The sequence below is a fragment of the Saccoglossus kowalevskii genome, chromosome 19, assembly GCF_978046115.1.
Source record: "Saccoglossus kowalevskii chromosome 19, keSacKowa6.1, whole genome shotgun sequence".
Taxonomy (NCBI): Eukaryota; Metazoa; Hemichordata; class Enteropneusta; family Harrimaniidae; genus Saccoglossus; species Saccoglossus kowalevskii.
In genome coordinates, this window is record NC_140659.1 from 15,478,511 (window position 1) to 15,503,586 (window position 25,076).

General features: G+C 35.9%; 1 protein-coding gene across 2 annotated transcripts in view; it reads left to right on the forward strand.

Annotated features, from left to right (window-relative positions):
• The window catches only part of Fstl5 (follistatin-like 5), a 35,338-nt gene extending 24,151 nt beyond the window's left edge, over positions 1 to 11,187 (forward strand). The window contains exons 4-12 of one of the 2 annotated variants that reach the window (XM_085493482.1): positions 3,183 to 3,401; positions 3,902 to 4,015; positions 4,400 to 4,606; positions 5,109 to 5,275; positions 5,593 to 5,710; positions 5,990 to 6,151; positions 6,267 to 6,398; positions 7,029 to 7,282; positions 7,739 to 8,991. In XM_085493482.1, the coding sequence (XP_085349608.1) occupies positions 3,183 to 3,401; positions 3,902 to 4,015; positions 4,400 to 4,606; positions 5,109 to 5,275; positions 5,593 to 5,710; positions 5,990 to 6,151; positions 6,267 to 6,398; positions 7,029 to 7,282; positions 7,739 to 8,677 (2,312 nt within the window). In that variant the 3' untranslated portion in view covers positions 8,678 to 8,991. 2 annotated transcript variants of the gene reach the window in all.
• The last annotated feature ends 13,889 nt before the right edge of the window (positions 11,188 to 25,076 follow it).

Genomic DNA, 25,076 nt, shown 5'->3' on the forward strand with positions numbered 1-25,076 from the left:
GACAATGTTTCATCTAAACACTAATTACTAAATATTGATTAGTACATAAAACATAACTAGTTCATTTTATAGCATAGTGAACCAAGTGTTTGAACATAAGCGTTGAATAAACAGTACGTACCATTAATTCAAATGCCATGCCTATTTGTGTATTTGACTTATAGTGTGTCTGTATGCTACTATATCAACGGTTTATTTTGTCATCGTAATTAATTCGCAATAAAGAACACATATACACAGTAGAACATAATTTATCTCTATCTATATTAGCACCCAATTTAAAAACAACATATTGCATAGAATGTGCAATAAACCATTTGAGCGTGTAATTTAAATACGCCACCCGTCCTCCTACCAACCCCGGTACTTATACTATACTTTTCGACTCCAATCACCTCTAGCCCCCCCCTCCAAGTGGCTCGCCCCAATCGTCCTACGCCATTTTACCATTCATTTTTGGACGGTTCGCGCCCGCTTCCGAACCAGTCCTCCACGTTTTCGTTTCTCCCACACTTTCGATCCCCAAATTTATCGCTTTTTCGACTTTTTTCCCCTTAAACCACGTTTCTGTCAACCCCCTTTCGATTATATAACGTTTCAACACGGTTACTAAAAAAGACGGTTAGGAAACGAATCATGTTCTTTTCATTGGATGCGTGTCGCGGGTAAACATTTGAAACAAAAGACGTACTAATCTTTTTTAGTAACCGTGGTTTCAACAACATCCTCGCGTTTTTTTCATTTTATTTACTCCCGTCAATTACATGACTTGCGTTCAAAAATACCGCTGCTCAACAGCTGTGCCGCCCCCAAAAACCGATCCCCTGTTTGCCGCTTAGTTTAGTTTTTGTTCTATCTCCCTTTACAATTCCTCCGTTGACACCTCGCCAAGTATTTACACTTCCCATCCTCACCACCCCTTTGAACGACCGCTACCAATCAGACTGTACAAATAGTTATTGCCACGGTGTCTACTCCCAGGTAGCACCACCGACCATACACCGACGCCCTCTACGCCACAGTAAATGATAAGCGCCCCAAATTGTAACATACTGGCTCGTTGTTGTTGTTAACGCCACCGCCGATCACAATAATAACAACAACGTCGTCTCGCACCTCGCAGCCAGTCCCTGTTATTTCCGTTGATTTATTTCACACTCTTCCTACGAAAACTCTCAACAGACTTTTCCAGAAGAACTCCCGGAATAATCGACGCCCCCCAAACATTTACGTTCCATTAGTTCGATTAAGTGACAACTCGCATTTATTCTAGCCCGATAATTCGCGAGCCACTTCTCGCTGGCCCTCCCCCTACACTGGGTGTATAGGCGATTACTCTCTCTTTTAATTTTTTTTTTAAATACGCGTAGTAGCCAGCACCGCGTTGTCATAAAGTGCCAGATGTTTTCTAGCCCAATGGTCAAAGACGCCGTTTTTATTTAAATTATCTTGCTTGTATTTTCATTCAGACAATTATTTGTTTTAGAAAAGTAAACATTAGTATGGTCCATAGTGTGCGCGTCTATTTATTTTGAAAAGTGTACACGTGCGTGTAGGGAACTGGAAGATACCATATTCTTTATCTCAATCAACGGCCAAAGGTCATAACATAGTCGAACATCATTACCACCCCACACACAACAATTCAGTATACTAGTATATATACTATGCCATATAATTTTACAGGAGTTCCGATTTTTCTAAAATGAAGTATATTGTCACTCTGCTCATCTGATTAACATTATGTTATCCTCGGGAAAAATGAGTACGTGATTAAATGTCAAGTATATTAGGAGATACAATTATTTTATATGAGGTCATAGAGCATGAGTTCTAGCAAGATGGCGTCAATGACGTCACGGAAAGGATACTCCGATTTGACATGATTGAGTATCGATTGTTAGAAAGAGCATCTTCACTATCAAAGATTTACGAAAATACGAGATGGTGTTTATTCCACTCTTTTTCATCCTTGCGGCCCTGGATTATTATACCTTGAATCGTGTGTTGAATTGATTTCAATTTTCCATTTCGAACGTGTCACGTGATATGAATCAAAGATGATGACGTAGTGCATTGATTATTTAGGCATGCCCTTAACACCAAATGAACGAATGAATAAATAAACAAACAAACAAACAAACACACAAATAAATAAATAAATAAATAAATAAATAAATAAATAAATAAATAAATAAATAAATAAATAAATAAATAAATAAATAAATAAATAAATAAATAAATAAATAAATGTAGTAAATAAATCCATGTAGTTGTAGTGTGTAGCGTCGATAAATCATCCACCGATCCCAACATAATACTGACAGCCTTATTTATTTTTGGTCTCCCACAGCAACCGTAAATTTACCATTTAGAGATGTAAGATTCCCAAATGCCTACAGGCCTAATCATGATGTCCACTCATTGTATTTTCTATGAATTCATTTCACACAAGACAATGGTTTTCCCCGCAGATGACAATTATTCCATACTTACCATATAACCGTATGATTCACAGACCGGCGAATATCCGAATGCTATTTCTATCCAGTCCTATTATCTATTTTGAAATTAATAAAACATATATTATATAAAATAATAATAATAATAATAATTAAAGCATTATTTATGTTGAAAATAGCAAATAATTGACTGGAGAGAATATTACATTTTCAGTTGCTAAAATACTAAAAACACGCTACTAACATGTTGCTGTCCGAAAATTGCTATTACCTGATAAAGGGTGTCACTCTGTTAAAATTAACCAGTACCGTTTATGAATTCTAGCGAAAGTATCAAATACTAGTGGTCACCATGGAAACCAACGGGATTAGAATTGCATTTTACTTCCATGAGAAAAATATTGCGATTCCCATGGGTTCGATGTCCACTGCATTTAAATTAGATTCGTCTGAAATGTTTATATTGTAAAATTGTCTGTTAACAAGGACCTTTATACAAGTCTGCTTCAAAACTAGTCTGGGGATTTTAGCTGAAACGACTGACTTGATGGTTGCCAATGTAATGTAAAGACATACACTCCTACAATATACTGTATAACTATTATTTTTGGCTTTTAAATGCGTGTTTATTAGTTTAAAAATATTATAATTTGAAATGTGTGTTTATTATTTAAAAAAGGATATTATGATTTAATAATTTTATCTTGTTTTTATTTTTAGATGGGTGCCTGACTGTATATTGTGGCAACGGCAGAGAATGTCAGACGAATCAAGATGGCGACCCGGAATGCGTTTGCATGTCGTCATGCAAGCCACACCGGAAACCCGTATGTGGGTCTGATGGGAAACGTTACGATAATCACTGTGAACTCCACCGTGCCGCCTGTCTACAAAACAAGAAGATAGCTATTGCGCACAACAAGGAATGCTTTTATAACGGTAAGAATGTAGATGACGTCATGATAACTGTAATCCGGAGACCTTCTCCTAATGAGATAGGTGTATGTAATAGTATTACTGTATTATTGGATAGATTTGATTGAAATGGAAAGGTATGTGGGTTCCTGGAACGAGAATCATTAGCCACGTACTTTAGTCGTCGTTCGATGTACCATTGCAGAATTACATTAAAACCAACACAAATGCGTTTAATTGTGACAATACAGCTGAGCCCCGCTCTCCAAAACGCAGCTGATTAGCCAGAAACATTGCATAACATCTTGCCACTAAATCGCGCCCTCTGGCGATACCATGCCGCGACGTAAGCACGAATAAACAACTCTTTTTGGTTGTGAAAAGTTCGTAATTTAGAATATTGCAAATCTTGAAGAAAAAACAAGCGAGCAACAACAGTTTAAAACAATATTCACACTGTGAACGACGTCACCCATCCAACTACGTCACACAGGGGTTTACTTATATCTTGATGTTTTTTTTAGATGATCGTTGTAATAAAGAAGATTATGTTGTGATGAAAGAACAAGTCCTACAGCATCACATGGACGAATTTACAGACCCCTCCGCTGATACAGGCAATGCTGCTGCCCCACCCGGTATGATATCGCTCACATTCTGCCTTATTACGTAACACTTGACCTATCATATTACGCCCAATCAACTAAAACCAATCTGCACGCATTCATTTTTAATCAATTTACATCGCGTCAAATTCTATTAATCATTACCAAATGCTAATATTTTTGATTTAAAGGGTGGCGGTAATCGTCGTACAGATCGCGCTTTAACTTCGCCAATTTATTTACACGTGTAGTATACGTAACATAGGACGCTTATCGAACACGAGGCGGAGGAACGCTCATCGCCCTCCAAATATCAAAGTACCATCCATTATCATAAAATAAGGCCCTCAGTGTTGATAAAAAGTTATTACTTCGTTAATATTCTAAGCGGGCGCGCTACTCTTTTTCCCCCCACAGTGAACAAGAAATTCACAGTCAGTATGATGTTTGGTTTCTATGACGCCGATAACAATGAATTGCTGGATGACGCTGAATTGGTGAAAGTGATTTCCAAAGCGAGGCTACAGGACTTAACTGGTTTCTGTAGTGTTCTTGATTTACTGCGTTACGACGACACAAATCAAGATAGACAAATCGATGTAGATGAGTTTTATGCTGCTTTTGGTGAGTGATTTGTAATAAACAATGACGCCATTATTGATCTCAACGATTGTCTGCAAATTTGATAATTTCCATATTATCCCATCAATAATCACGTGATCTATGTGCTGAATATATAAAGATACTCTGTGATACTCGGGTTGGTTCGTCCATACTCGGATCCGTTCGAGAATACTAATATGTTACAATGAAAGCGCCTAACAACTCAACCGTTTGTCTTGAAGATCGAGCTGAGCTATAAATTTAGGTATCCTTACTGTAGATTATAAAAGAACCCCTGTGGGTATGGGTTGTTGTTGCTTCTTTATTCCGTCTTGTACAACAAGTTGATCAATGACATTCAGATTTTCAACAAATCACGGCGCAAGTATATCATATTAATTTAGACGAATTTACCCATCCTGGATCTACCTGTAATATGAATATTCATGTCTAATATAGTAACTGGGTTACAGCAAATGTATTAGAAAAATATCTAACGCAATTCCTGTATTCTATTTTTAAGGTATTTCCATGGTTTCTGTCCCGGATGATTCACTCGTCGTGATGACAACTGGAAAGCTGGGCGAAGGACTCTACCTGAAGTGCGCCATCTCAGGCGAACCAGAGATACGTATCAGATGGAAACGTAATGGGATTGATTTGACTGACAGAGACATTGAAGGCATCAGGGTAAAGGAAATCATATGATTTGAAATTATGAAATAAAAGATGAAATAGTGAGAAAAATTGAATATCATATGACATTTGATATTTAATTTGAGCTGACTGATCACTCGTAGATAAACATAACATTAATTTTGTTTTGTTCGAAAGTAGCGCACCATGTATTATTTGCTGGATGTACGTTTTAAAATATAAGTACGTACAAACAATTGTAGGCGCATGCGCACCCAATCACTTTGTCAACGATTACTTGTATAGTCGTCAATTTCACATTGTTTTTATGCGTGTTAGCATTAATTTAATCTTTGTGTTTCTTGTTTCAGACATTGGACGACCATTCTCTATACTTCACGTCTCTCACGACTCTTCATACCGGCAACTATACTTGTCATGCTAATATTGGAGAAGAGGTTGTGCAAACACACGTACTGAAAGTGGAAGGTAAAACAATGAGCGCAGTGTATTTAGACTTCTCTCCGGTATATTTCGGGCTATTAAAAAGAGATTGTCCGTGTAGTCTTTTTTTGTACAGCGTACTCTATGTAGATTTTTGATTTTCACACATTCCTTTTATTCGTGTAGATATACTAATCACTGTTCTAACAATTCACGACCTGAGACAGAACAACATCATTGAAATCACACAACTGACGCACCTTTTTTTTTTAATTCACCGACTGAACACTCCGACCACTACTCTTTTTTTCCATTGTTTCACAGTAACACCCGAAGTGAAAGTGTGTCCACGTAGCCAGATTCTCCTGCCGGGAAGCTATGCAGCCATGAAATGTTCAGCGTTTGGTATTCCTCAACCTGAACTGAGTTGGAAAAAGAATGGCGTTGTCATGGATACCACCGCTTCAGGACACGTAACCGTTGATGGTAAGTATCGTCAAGTTGAAAGTGATCAAATTCAAGCCATCTTGAGAGTTCAATCTACGTACGATGATTGTTGACCCTGTGGCTGAGGCAAATCACATCTTCTGTTTGTCCACAGCTAATAGCACGAGTATTCTTGTTAACGACCTCAAATACGAAGACACTGGTGCTTATGCATGTAGTGCAGTAAACCCTGCTGGTAAACAAGAAGCCGTGGCATCTCTGTTCATTGAAGACCAGCGCAGAACAAGTAAGTCAAACGATATTTTGATCGACATCTAAGTAACTTGAAAAAGTCGATCTTACTGTAGGTGTACATTTCATTGAGACGGGTTGAGTTTTCACGTATTAACAAGGTCAATATTACGATTATATATGTATTTACATATTTTAGTTGAAGTGCAGTGGTCGTCGCGCCGTGTCCTGTTCGTTATGGGACCCATAGCAACGTATACAACGTGTGTAAATTACATTGTTTACTGTAAAATTACTAATTTTAGCTGGGTTTAAATTTCGCTGATTTACCATTTTAGGCACATTCAGTGGGTTTTAAATTCACGGTTTTATCATTTAGATAATGTGGTCTATGCTAAATTTTACATATTCACTGGGTTTTAATTTAACGCATTTTCCAGTCAGCAAAATATCCAAAATTAAAACCCAGTGAATAATTAATCCTTTTACAGTACATGAAATTGGAACACGCGCTGCAGGAGGACCACCGCCCGTTAACAAGTACCATGTACAGTAGAGATGAATTGCACGGCTAGTCGAGGCAGGCGTGGATTGAGACACATTTTATCACGATTTCACGTAAATAAAACCGTAGAGAATAACGAGCATTAATACATGCTGTATTTCCCCCACTTTTTAATTTCAGTGCACCACGGACCGCTAGATTTGTTTTACGTTTTCCATGACAACGGCATTAAAGTCTATGACCCTAAAACATGTCAGCTTAGTCGGAGTATCTTGCCAGCCGACACCATAGTTGGAACGGAATTTCATGTTTGTAGCAGTGACACGTGTAGCTGGGGAGATGCCGTTGAAATCGACCGGAAGTTTATCTACGTCACTCAGCCGGAAGAAAACAGAGTTATCATCATTGAAATAAACACTCAGCAAGTTATAGAGGTCAGCAATTACTACCGATCTATGTATTCCTAATTTAATTTAACACGGCGTGGTATTGATGATGAACTTGAAATTGTTAACAAAAATAGACATATTTCATCCAATTGGGATCATCATTCTCTATTTCTTAATCGTTCATGTTATATTTCAGATTACATATGGGAGAACAACGAAAAACAAGTAATATACCCATACATAATTAAAAAAATATCAATGCAGATTATGTTGCGAGGCATAGGTTAACATGCAATACCAAAAATAACACGAACACGCTATTTTTGAAAACTTCATCTGGTAGGAACGCTGTCATTAACATGGAAATGTCACGTGATTAGTGATACCTATCTCAATAATTATCCAATAATTAAGTATAATTAAATAACATGTGCCTTTCATTATAATGGTCCCTCTTTTTCAAGGATAGTATTTAAAATTACTTTTGATATATTCTCACAGGTGGTTCCCACCGACAACGTGCCAGTCGAACTGCAATACGTTAAATATCTGGATGAAATTTGGGTTCTATGCTGGGGCACGCTTGACAAAGATGATGGGCAACGAACCATAGAAATCATCAGGAAGGCGAGCGAACACATTGCACACGACACTGTCCATACTCAACCAATCGGCAACCACTTTGACCTCGTCCAAGGAATATTTATTCCACCATCGGCACTGTCAATGCAGGACGAATATCGATATATTTATGTCGTGCACAAAGACGAGCTTGGATTACACAAAATCGACATGGAAATAATGGCTTCAATAAAAGCGATCGATCTATCAGAATATGATTGTTATCCCAGTGACCTGGCTTTCACCCCCATCGGTGGATACGTCATTGTACGCTGCGAAGGAAGAGACAGCGTCACTGCCAAACAGTTAATCTTAGATTACCTCACCGATGATGTCATTACCGTCATGGACGCCATTAAAGGCAAACCATACGTATCTCCTGATGGTCGGTATGTCATCAGCGTTGACAATGATTCCGGATCAGTAACGGTTCAAACTGTATCAGAATGTGGTTGTATAGCGCCCTCTTTTGATGTTCATACCAATCTTCACGTGAGCGACATAGCGTTCTACCCTGCTAAAGGCAGCCATACTTACGACATCTTTGCTAGCTCTCAGGATAAAACGGATGTGCTCTTCGTTGACTTGAAAGACGGAAAGGTAGAAATGATAACAGGGGTTGGGCAAGCTATGGACCTAACTGAGTGGAGGTGGAATGCAAACAATCGTGTTATTCAAGGAAGCGGTTCATTCGGTCCATATCTTCTATCGCCCGCGGCGCAAAGTGTATTCATACTCGATGGCAACACCCGGGAAGAAAGGTGTCAAATCAATAACATCACGCATGGCAATGTGGTCGTCTGGGTCGGTAGTTGTTAAATTTAACGCCCTTAGCGTTGGACATTTTAAGCATTTACTAGCCAAGCATTTGTTTTTTCCAATCAAAATATGCAGTTCTATTCATTTTCCTTCGTTGGCCTACTAGAGGGTAATTCCAAGTCTTTCAACTCAACCCTTGAAAAGAAGACACGCCAAGAGAGGAGACTATGATTTTAGTGCCTTTTAGCGTTCTTGTGTTTCTTTAAACATCAGAAGTTTAGTTCACATAGAGTTGGGGCAATGACGTAAATACGATGTGATTTATTCAAGTTTTTTTAGTTACCAAATACAAACATCTTTTAAGGATTAAGAGACACCATTGACGCGTCGAATCAACGCTGTTGGTTAAAAAAACACCTAGTGATTTAAAAGATATTATGAAAATGAAACAAATATTATAATTTTTATTGTTCATTTTAAACCTTTGAGCAAAACAATTTAACAAAGACATTTTAAAATAATTGTTTTTTTTTTCAGACAGACCGTGCTTCCGTTAGATGAAAAAATGTGCACATACATACACTTTTCCTCTCATCGTCAGTTTAGTGTTTTTCATTGACTAGACTAGGCACGCGCATGCGCATATATTTGCCAATCAGTCTGTTTTGAACGCCCGTCTTCTCATCAAGCGTGCAAATGCATTCAGTCATAGAATAATTGCTTACTACTGGGATATAAATTAAATATACACCACCCATACGCGTTTTTTAAAATATAAACTAACCGCGTGCAGCATTCTATATGTGATGTATCTTAAAAATACTTCCAGTTGGTCACATTTAATCGGTAGCAGTGTAGTGTAAAATGGTGTAGTCTGTGCGTCGTCACGTGGTTACCCAGCAATTATTTCCGGTCACGCAAGACACGGGGTCTCCGTTTCAGAAATATAACATTCTTCACTTTTTCACCGCGAAATTCAGATTTTCGAAAAGGTTGTTTTCGAAACCAGATTCTTTGAGAGACATACCGAATATAATAGCGCATATTCCATAGATGTTTGTGTTGGTTAAATAGTGCAGGTTTCTCTAGAAAATTTAAGACTTGTACTATTGCGTCTAAATGCTGTAGCCTGTGTGTGAAATCCAGCACTTTGAAATATACAATTTACTACATATGTGTATATATCATAATTTAATCGTAATTCAGTTGTTACTTGTCGATATCGGTAGAAGCGACCAAGATGCACCCTTTTAGCAACTGCTAAGACGTGAAACTGAAACCGTCATTTCCAGGACCTGAAGGGCCAATCTATATAAATATTCAACACAATTCAAGTTTTATCTTTATTAAATTTAATATGTAATTTTTCGAATTTACTGAATTTGAATAGTGTTGTTGACAATGATATGTGAAACGATCAACCCACTTTCACTCTAGCGACGAAGCGCTTCCATGACGTGGTGCAATAGATGGCTTTCACGGCGGCGATATTTCATCTCCAGAAGTCTGTCCATAAAAACATGTTTGTTAGAGTTTTTGAGATTATAAACGACAAACGACTTCACAACTAATCAAAATTGTCTTTTTAAACGACAACGCTTACTCCCGTCACGTCATTTTGACGCAAGAGAAGCGTTTCATCGTTAGAGGGCGCAACTTATTGAATAGATCTCGGGGGGCGGACATCCGGGCAATTTCTACCGCCTGGCAACCCTCGCGGTGAAAACAAAGACTAAAAACTCGCAGAAAACGGTACTTTGGGATGTTTGTTGAGACTCCCCTGAACAGTGTAACAAGATTAGTCCTACGTGTGTAACATATATAAATTTGGTTGTTCAGGATTACTTCAAAGTTGAGTTTGTGTTGTTTTCTCGAGTTTTCACCGGCTCCACCGGCGTTCCACAGCAGCGCGCACAAAGCCTATAGAAATACGTGGTACAGTGGCGCGCGTCTTAGCAACGTTGAACGTCTGTGACGTAGCTCCGCCCCCGAGGATAATAACATTCATTTGTGACTGCTACGTCAGTCCATAGGTGCGTGATCTGAAATTTAGAGCGTTCTAGGTGAATAGAATTCATATTATTGTAGATAGTATACTCATTGTTTACATCGAGGATAATCCTACCTGTACTCATGTTTTTATTTTTTATTTTAAGATTATTACGTCTATTCAAAAGACTTTTTTAATAAAATGGATGAGCCGTAAATGCTTTATGTAGATTTTCAGTCATATTTTGGCAAATGTATTTGTTTTAATTTTTTTATATACTGGCCATATTTCTGACTAAATTTCAGTTTTTTGTTTACGTTCACCGAATATTGTTTTATTAAAGTTTCATGGTTTCGTCAGAATGTGTTCTGTCAGAAACTGTCACGTGCCTGTTAACACAAATAATATACATTCATGTACCCACAATGCACTACACATTTATGCCAATTACATACCCAGATACAAGGTTTTTGTCACAGTAATTATTGCTTGAATGACGTAATTAATTGTAACAGTTGTATGTAGATTGTTTCAATTGTACCGCTCTTTACAAAATAAAACGCAAGGCTTTCGTCCTGTATTCGGTTATTCTTGTTGTGTTGAATGCTAAAGTGTTTTCGAATTCACAAATTCTGTACTGAACTATCTATTACTTCACAGAGAATCCTTATACATCAATACATTTTTTTTTACCTTGCCCGTAACATCAAAGATGGAAGGGAAAGGTATATTAAGGGGAAAATTTCTGTCCGGCATTGTCGTCGTCGTCGTTAATAATGTTATTGTGTGCACAATAACTTTACTAATTCTATTCCAAACTTTATCAAACTTTGGTCACCTTATTCATCAGTACAAAGTCTCCCCTAGGTATGAACAACAGATGTCCTGTATGAAAATATCATGAAAAAATTGAGAAAAGTTGATAAAATATTTTAACTGTTTCTACTTGACTGATCACTGGTGATACACATTCAAAGGTCACTGATCTCAGTGGAAATGTGCATTGTTGTCTGTGTTCAATGAAGCAAATCATTTATCTTGTAATGTATCTCCCAAATCCCATGGGAATACTAGACAGGGTTTCAACCAACTCGTGGAGAGAGTTTTTGCACAGTCTGATACACATTTGCAAACCTACAATAAAATGTCAGATTATCAATATGAATTGAGTGCCAAACAAGATCTGAAGCTAATAGAAAATCTGTTTAGTCTAAAGTTATCAAATCAAAAATAATACATAAAAAAAGCTTGAAAAGCAAAGCGTTGCATCCACATTTTGAAAAGAAAATTGTACTCAAAAATAGGTATTCTGTATTTGACAAACAGTTCATTCGACAAATGAAAATTCACTGGAATTTGTTTCAGCTATTAGAACAGAATAATATAGCTTTTATAATAATAATTTAAAAACGCACTTTAAAAAAACAAAGATTGCAATGTTTGAAGATGTAGATTCTCAGGAGGCAAAGGTACTGTTGATTTCTCTCTCACTGGACACCAACTAACTATTTAAGTTGATTTGCATTACAATGCAGAGCTTGCAACATTATAGAGGTCGTTTTTTTTTACTTTTCAATTAATACAGTAGTCATACAATGAATATAATAAGGCAGTTCATATTTGTCTCAGTTAATCACCTGTACAAAATACTTGGGCAATAGCCAGCTAAGATTTTCTGGTATCTTGCATGATTTATGAATCTATTCACGTCTAAATGCAGCACTTTTTTTCTGAGATGCGGCATTTGTTTTTATAATAAAAATCTGAATTACTTTGAATAAAGATGGAATTAAATTGTGTCCCTATAACAATAATTAAACAAATCAGGCACCAATGTTTTTGTAAGATATTTACATCTATCAAGGCTATTCGGTAAACTGCATTCCCACTGTTGTTTCAACCCCCAAAACTTGTTTGTATTCAAAATTAATTATAACAATGCATATTCATATTGAAACAAGGGATATATTATGATAAAGGGAATTATATTATATCACAAAGGGCAAGGTCACCAGAGTTAAACTATGTTTAATATGAGTAAACATGATTTTAAGTAAACTCGGATTGATGATTGGAGCGAGGACTAAGGTTGACTTATTCATAACAATCCAAATTCGCTGCAGAAATCATGCAGAAACCATCATTTTGCAATTTGGTTTAAAAAGAAATGTTTTTTTCCACATAGACAGCAATAGAATAGAAACTATTGTATAACCTTTAATTTGCAATGCTTACAATTCATTTTTCCCGTGGCCGCTTCCCTTGCTTCCATGGTTAGGCCCTTAAGTTGGGTAACATTGTAGGTATAAAGAAAATGAAACGACATTTGGACAACCAAGAACAAAAAAACAAACAAACAATAAACATTCCTTTGGGTATGCAATATTTTTATTTACCTACTCATTCCCCCACCTTACCAGAATACATGACATTTATAATTGTAGAGATATCCATCCAAGATATCATATTCATGATCCGAAACATGCTGTTGCCATGGGAACTATGATATAATCACCAAATAGATACCTTACATATATCTGAGAGAGGATATTAAAACGCAGCATTTGCAATGAGATGAATAAACAAAATATAATGTCACGACGTTTATTCTCATTCATTGTTTGATTCAATTCTACCATATGTTACACTTACTAGTGTACAAGCAACATAGTCACCGCTAGCACTGCACAGTTTTAATTCTGGCACAGCTAGCAGCGTTGTCGAGATTAGAAAAGGTTAGTGTAATATTTTATGTTGAACCATATTTACATATTTTAATCATTTAGTGAATTTGTTCAATCGGTGAGGTACGTTACCATGAATACCTGAATAATTGCAGTTCAAAATAATGTGAATAAATTAGGGATATTGGATAGCAGACTAGATACATCGACCAGCACATAGAAAAATCGTTCTTTTTTACATTAGTTATTAAATTAAAAAAAAGAAAACATTATATGAGCTTTTGTAGAATAACGAAAAAGTGTTTTGGTTTATGTTTGTCAACTAATTTCACACAAATTTTACCAACCCATATTGGTGATAATTGGGTTCCCTGAATCAAAAAGATTTGTTTTTAGAAAATGTATAACTAGTTATTTGAATTATGAATTTATTTAATTTTTAGCCACCTTCTGTTTATACACAGACATGACTAGTACGGTATCGAAAACAGAAGCTACGTATACACTGTGATCATCACTCCCGCTGCCAATTTGGTATTAGTCATGGGTTTCGGAATATTTGGTAAGTAGATTGGAATAACAGTAATTATTACCACTCAGGTATGAGACAATCAATGTTATTGGTCAATAACGGCCACGTGATCGTCCGAGAAACATTGATATTGGTCTCTCCCAGCATATTTCTTGCCTCTAACGTCATTTGCGTGTAACTGGCCTCTGATGTCATAACATCCGGGACACTTAAGGCACGGATAAACAAGCTGCAACTTTTGTTGACAACAATTGTGGCATGCATGTTGACAGAGTGCTATTTACAACATGCAACTTGTGGCGAGGAATAGAGCTTGTCTCTATTTTAATCAACATGTTGCAATTTGTTTTGAACAAAAGTTGATCCGTGTTTCATGGCCTTTAGATTGTTGCAGACGATAGTAAGTAGAATGAAACTTTCTCCGCAGGAAGTTAATTGTGATTACTACTAGGAATGTTTCACCTAAAACTCTTTTTGTTATCTTTCGAAACAATAAAAATGGTATTAGCCATAGCTTTGGTCTATATCAAGAATTATCTTCCCCGCAAATGATTGATAGTTGACTCAGCTTTAGTCCAATGACAGCTACTTGAGGACGATAATTCTCGATGACGGCCTGTAACTATAATTTGGAGTACCCCCAAATTTGGTGTACCCCAAATGCTACTATACTGGCGGGGTTTTGGTTAATTTAATGATCGGGGGAGGGGATTATTGCCCGGGATTCAATTTAACGATACCAAATTGATATTATGAACAACTAGAATATAAATGAAGAAAAGTCTGATTAAATGCACCAGCAGTAAAAAATTAGTTCAAACAGCGAAGCACCCAACTCCCTTTAATTTGAACCAACTATCGCCTCGATTGTTCACCAAATCGGATGAACTTTTAATTGTGTATTCCATACCTTACATATTATTCACTATGACTGGATGTATTCGGAATTGTGCAATCAAAAATAGATGCAATGTCCTTTTAACTTGCTTTTACTGGAAACAAAAAAATAGCAATTGTTTGTCTCGGATATTCATATTCATAACGTATTTTCAATATATCGTAGGCGCTGCAAGAGATATTTAAATTTGAAAGCAAAACATATATATACATAAAATAACCTTTTCGAAAAAAAAATATATGTCGTTTATGTCGTTGATCCGCGGAGAGGGGGGGGGGGGACTCACCTTGATTTTAGGTGGGAGTGCTCCCAGCCGTTGAAAACTTGACCCATAAAAAGAACGAAGTTGAGGGCACCTAAATGACCCAAATTTTGCTGAAATGACCGAAAATCTTAAAATTGGGGGGTCAAAAAGATTGGCTCGACCGTGAAAACGGGGAACAATGAAGAAACGTATACCCGTATACTTCAACTACCGGAGTAAACCCCACCCCTGCCGACGTTGGTCTGTGAAACAAATTTTGGATTGTTCAGAAATATGCAGACTTACATAATAAATAAGCCAGACCGGATAACGTTGAATGCTTTGGGGTTAAAGACGATTGTGTGTACTTTACTGTGTTATTATATAGTTGGATCGTGCATGTAACGGCTGGTTTCAACCAGGCACCGTGACTACATCATTTAATATGAATTCCGAGCTAAAAATCTATTGAAAAGTACCATTATCATTCACAATCAGAGTGTATTACCAGATATTCAACTGCAGCGAAGTATGCCCACAATAATCACATAGAATGGGATCATCCCGAGCGTCAATAGACGTGCCCTCCAAACGAGTTAGACGCGATGAAACAGTGATAGGACGTTTTAACTGTAGTAAAATGTACCGACGAGGCTCAATGTCAGTGAAACAACAGCACAAAACTATAAGTAAAATTCCTTATAACACTGGCTTATTTCCATACAATAAGTATAACAGGTACGGACTTGAATTGAACTAGAATAGTCGAATAGACATTGGAGTTTGGAAAATAGAAATTAGAAGACGCCATTCGATTTTTGAAAAGGGTCACTTTGATTATCATTAGCTGTTAAATCAAGGTAAAATTATATTGATTTTGTTTGGAATTCACAAATAAGTGATAATTTTATGATAACAATAATATCTTGCGGGCATAGATGGACGTATAAATATAAATACCACATGTGTATCACAACACATGACTATAATGTTTGTTGAATGCTGGATAATATAACCACAGGAATTGACGATCCTGATATGACTGTCCGGGATCTGTAGTTTTTTTTTCTATGCCTAAGACCTTCCAATGTTACGTAAATACATTGTACATTAGAATTTCTAAAAGTAAATATGCGAGATCTCGCAGTAAGCGGAAAATCTCATATTAAATTAACCAAATTGCTGCGGTTTATTATTACAGCGAATGAGAGTCGACGGCGTGACATTTATTAGTAGATTATATGACTAACAAGAGAACTGGTGATGGTTGTAGAATCATAACTGCCTCAGCTCAAAGATTGTTATGTAATACAGGGTAATGTAAAGGGAAATGTATTGTAGTGTTACCTCTGTGTAATTTACAATATATCTGCATTACCCTTCACTGTGAAGACAATATGGGTGTTGACTTAAATGACTGGTAGAAACAAGGTTGGTCAAATTTTGCGAAATAGTAGTTAGAATTTGCAGATACGCAATAGACATATTGTGGGATATCAAAATATGGATGATAAACAGCAAGTGATATTCCAGAGATGTAGTTGGAATTGAAGCAAAGGAGTGACCTATTAATCCATGAAACATACTCACACATATCCGTACATATCATCCTGTCTTATTGTGTGTGGGCAAAGCTGTCATGCACACAATCGGAAAAATATGTTATTACTGTAAATAATTATGAACAATAAACACTGAAATTTAGAAAAACTATGAACAATTAATAAGGAAATATGTGATTTGCTGTACAGTTTCCAGAAAATTATTACAAGTCCCAGAAGTGCATACGAGTCGTCAAAACGTACAGTTTGGTGACAGTTGGGAATGATACCAAGATTTAACAATTCCATGAGAACATCGCAATGTTCTTTTAACACATGAAACAGATGTGCATTGGTCGAATTTTGTATAGTTTCAATAGGCATACAAGCATCTGTATTTTTTTTTACAATAAACCCCTCATTCACATTGTGCAAATACAAACAAGACATTAAACCTTCTTGATAGTAACAAGTAAGTGTTGTATAAACCCGAATGAAAATTCCGGAGTCACGGCGAATACTTCTAGCGAGTCACCCCTCTAAAAACGTCATTACTGTGCCAATGACATTGAACTTTGCTCTTCCATAAAGCAGCAGTTCCCATCTTCAAATAATCAAAATAACCTTGATACCCTGGTCTATTGTTTCACAATGACTGTCCCAAGGGATTTTCGTCTTCTAAATTTCTCATGATAAACTTCCCAAGGATGTTTTTTTTAATAGAAGGACATGTCTTTTGGCAGCATTTTTTGTATTAATTTCCATTGCACAAAAAAAGTAGCAAATACTGTTACTGAAGCACAGAATTTGCATGATTTTTCCTCCCCGGCCATTCACCAAACTGCAAACGAAGTCTTTTACCGTATCCAAGTTGTTGACACTTTGCAACCGCCTTGATTGATGTATTGTGACGTATTTTGACCCCGGAATCTGACCTTGCATTCTGGCTAAATTTACTGCCCTTTCATACCAGTTCAATTTCCTTTCATTATTACATCCGAATTTCATGATATTTAATATTTAAAACCAACCTTTATTTCACAGTCACTTTAGTTTCACTTTTTAAAAATTATTTTACTGATCAAAAGACTTTTCACTCCAATCATGCAATCTCCCATAGTACTTCAGCAGACACAGTGGTGATCGCCAACATATCTACAAATAACCTCGCTCTCAGGAGCTGAGGAATAAACCGTTCCTATTAATCGCGCCCTCTACCGGTGAATCTGTTCATGAGGCATAAGACTGAAACGACAGATATTCTGTGAATCAGAAAACTCATCTCTTCAACTGTTGCAGATATCGGATTTATAAGCATATAGTGTTGTTCATTGCCTATTAATAATTAACATGAAAAAAATCAACGTTTTTTTCTATAATTTCCAGGCAAAATTTGAAAGTGTAGCTTCTTGATTGCTTCAAGTTAGGACACACTATAAATCAAATCTCAATATTTTTTTTTGCGCAAAACGTTTTACAACACTTCATGACGTTTTAAGGATATTTCATGCATATTATATATTTCGGAGTTACATTTGGATTTTCTGCATTAGTTACATGACCGTTGATGGCACTGCACACACACACAGCCTCATGGCTGTCTTGCTGACACAATCACGTGGTTCTGTGTAATACTGACACCTCTGGCAGTGAAACATATCTGACAGTGAAATATATCAATAAAGTAAGCAACGATAAGATTGCCCAGACTTTTCTGGTACGGTAAACAGACGGCCGTAACATCGAATCACAAATAATTTTATTGAAAGTCGGATTATCATTAATTTGGGCATTTTGTTGCATTTAATGAAAAAACATACCATAAATCGATACAAACAATGATATCAAAAAACTAGTTGACAGATATTATCGATTCATTCACAACAGTGTAGGTTCAATGTAATCACAGAGAAACCATGGCAACTCAATTTATCCACCTACACCCTTCATAACTGCGTCACATCGCCCTCGACGGTCACATTGTACAGGAAGTTTGATTCAACCAGGGTATTTTTAAAATCGAAATACAACAATATATGTTTAGTGAATTTAATGACAATTTTATGATTCAACCAAATCAAATTCGACCTTAAGAATTGAAGGAAGAATGGTTAGTACTAAAATGCATAAACTGAGTGCTTCGCTCTGAGCAATAAATACTAGGCTTGTTTTGTGTAGAGTAAAAACTATACCTTATCTGTGTTTTTCAAGATCCAATTAGTCACTGTGGGGGCGTGTTTACTGCAGGTCATGTCTGCTTAGAAGCAGTTGCCAATAGTATGGTTAGTGGTTAGCGCGCTCGCCTGCAGCCGAGCGTCACTACTCCGTGTGCGCAGTTCGAATCTCGTGTTGCGTGTTGTTATGTCAATGTTCGCATGCCTGTAAACATTTGATTTATTTACTGAGACTGAAACATCTAATGGTGGTTTCAACCATTCGGTTACTAGTATTTCTACATTGTGTATTCCCATATATAAGGCTGACTCGCATAACGCAGATGCTGATTTTAATATGGTTATTGCTACATAGTGATCGTGCGTGTCCGACATTTAATGTAGAAGCAGCGAACTTATATGCTCACCACAGACGAAATCAAAGATGACAGGCGCCACATTAGCGACCCAAAGTACAAGCAGCTCACAAACAACAGTGATCTTTAAACAGTTTGAAGTGTTGTTGGCACATCCACAGATAACGATATAGTACAATCTTACCTGAAGTTCATTCACTCCAAAAAAAAAATGAATAACAAAAACAGGAAGCTGAAGCGACGACATAGGAAGTTAAAGTGAAGGAACAGGACGTTGATAAAAGTTGATAAGTGGTCTTCTTCCAGATGAAAAACATCCTAATATCCACAGTTTATATCTACAATACTAAATCAATACAATGATTATCACACCCACGTTCTCACGTTCTCGCGCCTGTGACTATCTCAAGAATTATGGATTGAATTTGGTCTCCTGAAAATATTGAAAAAAGTGGAAACATCACAACCAATCTTACGTGTAGTATTACGGTCACTAATGTAGTGATTGGTATTGAAATGACCTTCAGACACTGGCATTATGGAGAGCGATTTCACCCACCTGACCGAATAGGAGAAATTCAGTTCAGAACTAAATCTAAATTAAAATTGACCTGGCGGAAATATCCATGTCCATCTCAACCAATTAGTCAATAATAATTAAGTATTTAAGCACAGTTTCAAATTTGACCTCAACAAGTAAGCAACAGTTATTTTTTCATAGTTGACCCTGTCTTGACCTCGAGGTTATCTTTTAGAACAGTTCGACAGAACACGATGTTAGAAAACACTTTTTAGAAACTCAGATTTTGAGTTATAATACTGACAAAATGGTTACTAAAATATAACCATTATTTTCTCGAAAATTAGACTGTGATTTCCAACATTTTTTTAGTCAATATAATGCCCGGGAGTACTATGTATTGCAAAATGAGCACATTTGCATTTATTAGAAGGCTCCTACCTTTACGACAAATCAGTGAGATGGCCTTCACACGACCTTTACTCGACTTTAGACAATTTTGAGAACCAACGAGTCAATTGGCAATATTAATCAGTGATAGTTATAATTTAAACTTGATCTTGGCCTGGTATTTATTACACGAATCCATTACATGCAGTATGAGTGATATAATATGTTACCATAATACACTCTTGACCGGAGAGTATGATTGTTCCTTGCACGCAACGTGAGCATATTTGAAATAGGATCAGTCTGAATCTTCACCATATTTACCGATAATTTCATTTATTAACCACAGCGAGTTTGAAACATTCGCCGTTTCTAATTAATTTTCCCAACCTTGCCTTGGCAACGCACACGATTCGTTTCTCCACTGAACCACTACTACTGTTAGCTGATTTATAGTTGAGATGCGTGAAGACAACTGGTGGAACTATTCTACAATTTAGTAGAATCGATGCTTATGTGTTTCTATGACCTTGAATACATATGTGGTTCCAAAATAGTTTGATTGCAGACGACACACGGGTAACAAAGTACGTTCAAGGAATGTAGTCTACGTGTACGGTCCAATGCGAATATTATTATTGATTTTCTCAGAGCATTTCTTAATTAAATCACAAATATGTATGATGGCAAGGTCACAGTTGTAGCTCTCTTTCTTTTGAAGGAACCCCATAATTTTCGTGAAATTTTTGGCAAAAAGTTGGACTATTATATTCCCACACATTTACCTATGTCATCCAATCTTAGCACAAACGTTGTATACAATTACGTTTTATATGCTAAATTTCGTGTTTGTTCAAATGTGTGCATACAATTCGACTATTATGTAATTTTTTGACCCAAAAGGGGCTCAAAATGTAATTTTAGCCATTTTCTTAAATATCCATGCACCAATGTTATGCAATCGTGGTACACAAATAACACACTATGTACCGACGATATAAAATATTACTATGCAAATGTGCAATCATTATGCGGGAAACATTTGATTGAAACTAATTATCACACACAATTAAATGTCAACATTAGAATTTATACAAACACGAATATATCATTAAAAGATAACATATTCCTTAAATTCGGCTTGAAACTTCCTAAGAAGAACGTTTCTGACAGAATGAATTACATTGGGGTTATAATATGGGCTAAATGTGACATTCATGCACATATTTCACTTAACATAGGTACAGATATAACACTGATTTCAAACATATGCGTATTGTTTTTTTTTTAAATATATGTACATTTAGCATCTAAGAAAATAATATGATAATGTTTGTCCAGATTTGGGTTAAATCTTTTGATATTTCCTAAAACAAACATAAACTAATTGCATTCGCACATGCCACCATATATAAAACACAACGGATTACATACAGGCTGTAATAATAAGTTATTAAAAACTGTAGTAGATATTTTATTGCTACCAATATTTCTATGGTGAAATATATTATACATGCATATGCTTCTCTATAGTACTTATTCCGCAAACGATTGGCAGCCAAATGGAGACTTTCTTTATTTCATTATTCATCGTGGAAAAGATGCGGGCATAATAGTTGTGTTCGTAGAAATCATTACAGGGTGTGTGTAATCAGCTCATAAAAGTATTACAACATACCAATATGCTTACACGGCTTAAATTCGCTTTATATGGAAAGGATTTAAATGGTTTCAGCCCTGTGTTCACTGACGGACAGTTATTATCAGTTTTTTCCAATCTTTAGCAAGTATCACCACATGTGTACTTTTTATACTCATCAATTATATCACCTTAGACATGGTTCTATTCCATCATCAATGATATCTTCGTACATTGATACGGTAGAGATGTAAATAGCGTTTATGACCCATGATTCGGGAGGAGATTGTATGTTGGATCAACTCCTTCCCAAATCCAAAATTACCTAAAAATATTATATGAATTATGCAAACTCCTTGTGGCAAAACAACTGACAATGTATAAACACGCTTTCATACAAGGGTAGCAGAATATGAGACATTTCTCATTTTGTGATACTTGTCCCACGAAGAACCAAATATAAAGGTACCGAATCATTAAAAAAATAACTAATTAATTAATACATGCGGATACATTATAAGACATTGATAAATCACACTTAATTGGAAAGGGAAAATATTAAGGCAAACAAATATTATCAAATGAAAAAAAAATTGCTTGAGTTAAATTTTATGACAGATTATCAACACCGAATTAACAAAAAAATAAAGGGTCAATTCTCGGAGACAGTACTCTTGAAATTATTTGGTTTTACAAAGTCACATGATTCACGTCAACCTATGTGATACAGTTGATAATAAACAGCATGTTCCTCGGTGAATTCGTGAAGGGCATGAAAATAGTCAAATAGATGCTTCACAGAAACATAAACTTAGCTATAGATAACACATAAAGTAGTTTTATTATTGTTTTATAAATGTAAATAATAAAATTAAACTCATTAAACATTCTGAAGACGTTTCAGCTTGCCAATATAAATTCGTACATGCCACCTGCAGCACCCCAAAGCATTAAATAGATTTAAAGATATTTAAGAGCTGAAATCAAACCAAGATAAAATTGAAACGTTATTTATTTTGATGATTAAAATGTATGGGGACATTACATGTGAATAAAATAGTATACTATTGCGCAATGTTGCCACGACACTTATTATGGATGGATTTTTCATTAAAAATATAGTATGTACTGTGTCTGCCTTAGCTTAAGTTTGAATTGTTGCATAGTTGAATGAGCAGATATATGAGCAACATTGATTTGATAACCCTGCTATTGTAACTTTGCTATCATTGTGATCTTCAACAACAGTTAACAGAATGTCATTGGTAGACCTTATTTTGTGACGCGACAATATTTCTTCAATCGACTTATATATTATGTTGATAATTACGTAGAATTTATATATCGCAGGACACTGTTTTTTGCCATAATGTTGAGCTTAATTCATCGCAAAACAAACTTAGTTTCCACGAAATGCACTCTGAATTTATGTAATGTATTATGCATCTACATTGTCAGTTTTGAAAGAACATGTATTTGCATGTTTAATAGATAAACATGTTAACTTTACTAAAACAAATTAATGATTTTGCCTAAACATCTTATGTGAGACCGGATTTTAAGAAGACATTATGTGCATGTCACTATCTGCGTTCGTACATACAGATAATAAGACGCTCTATGAATCGCTGGACACAATTCGCTACTCATGTAGTCACATTTATTAAACTTGTTTCGTAATTTGCATATGTTTCACAATTACCATATTCACTTAATAAATATGATATCGTTGGCCACTCATTATATATATATATATATATATATATATATATATCCACTACATATAGTTTATTACAGTGATGCCGTTATTTCCCTTGATTTAATGAAAAAATAATATTGCATGATGATAATATTGTTGGATTTAACACGATGTCTAATGTCAGTATATAAAAGGTACGTTCGTCATAACAAATTAACTCAGTGGGGTTCTTTTGTGGTAGAGCGATGCTATTGCTGTTTTTCTCATGTTTTATTAGCTTCGTGCTTTTTGAGTTTAAATAGTCCGCATATGAAAGAGAGAATCACGCTAGATACTCTCTTTATTTGTTAGACTATTTAAACTATTTACAGTGGCAATATACAACTTAGCACTACACAAACATTATAGAAATAACATTATGAAAACCAGTATATTGTGCAATAATACAATATGTGTGAATGTAATCAGACAACTAGGTCAGGTATGAATTATCAATATAAAATATTTTCAATAAATTTAAATAATTTTGTTTCCAAACAGCGTGGACTAGTGGGCAAATATTCGACTGATTAAATAGAATAAGTGAATGATGAAATAAAAAAATGAATGAATGAATGAATTTGAAATTGTTGAAAAATAGTTGACAAAGAAACTTGTCACGCATCGCCCTGAATTTAGTCGTTACAATTCTTTGATTTAATGACGTAAAACGGCCTATAATTTTCGACAATGCCACTCATAATGTAATCTATAGTCTTAAGGTGAAGTAAAAAAAATGGCCACACATTTACCATTGTAAAAAACAGTCATTTTTAATATTTTAAAAAATATTTGTTTTTCATTCAAACGGTAAATTGAAATACAAATTTATTAAAGCATATATCAACGGTGAATGTTTTTGTAATTGAAGGCAAACTACGCCATAATTCACCTCCAACGCACTGAATTGATTTACTGTTTGTAAAGACTATAGGGAATAGAGTTTATTTGGTCTGGCCAGGAAGAGATAAATCACCTCACTGTGATCACGTGAATGTTTCAACACACGTTGTCATGACGTATGTGGAATCACTGACGTAGTCCTTGAAAACCATGCTGTTGTATAGAGACCTGCAGGCTATCCCATTATCCAAAGCTTAGACCCAATCTCCACAGGGTTATAATCATGCTAGTTTCAGCAAGGACAAGGCTTACTTCCTGGGGAAAATGGAGGTCACGGTCTTTACTTTGTGTTCGATATAATTTTGTAGACGAATACCATCCGTTCCGAACTGTTCATTATATTATACCTCCACACACGAAGACCAACCACACAATTACGCAGCCACCGTTAAAATGTTACTGAATTTGAATCGATCCGTGTACTGCCTGCGCGTTGTCACTCACATCACCACTTAACATCAATGTTACCGCTCTACATAGTAGTGTGAGCACATTACCCGAAAACAGCCGCTACCAACAGGATCACTATAATATTTATCACGTGTGCGTAGCTCATCGATCAGAGTAGGTTCATATAATTACAGATTGTCTGCAGTTAATCCATTTTTTGTCATTTTTATGCATAGCGATGGGAATTATTGGCAATATTCCCACAATATTCACTTTGCATCGAGACATTGCATTGATAACCTGAGAATAGCACTATATCCTGTCCAATTCCATCCAAATTCGCGAAATCGTTCGCTATTTTAAACTTTTTAACATACACACATACTTCAGTGGGCGAACATTAGCTTGCTTGGCCAACCAATTATTTCGCTTCAAAGTTGCATAGCATTTTCACCTCGAG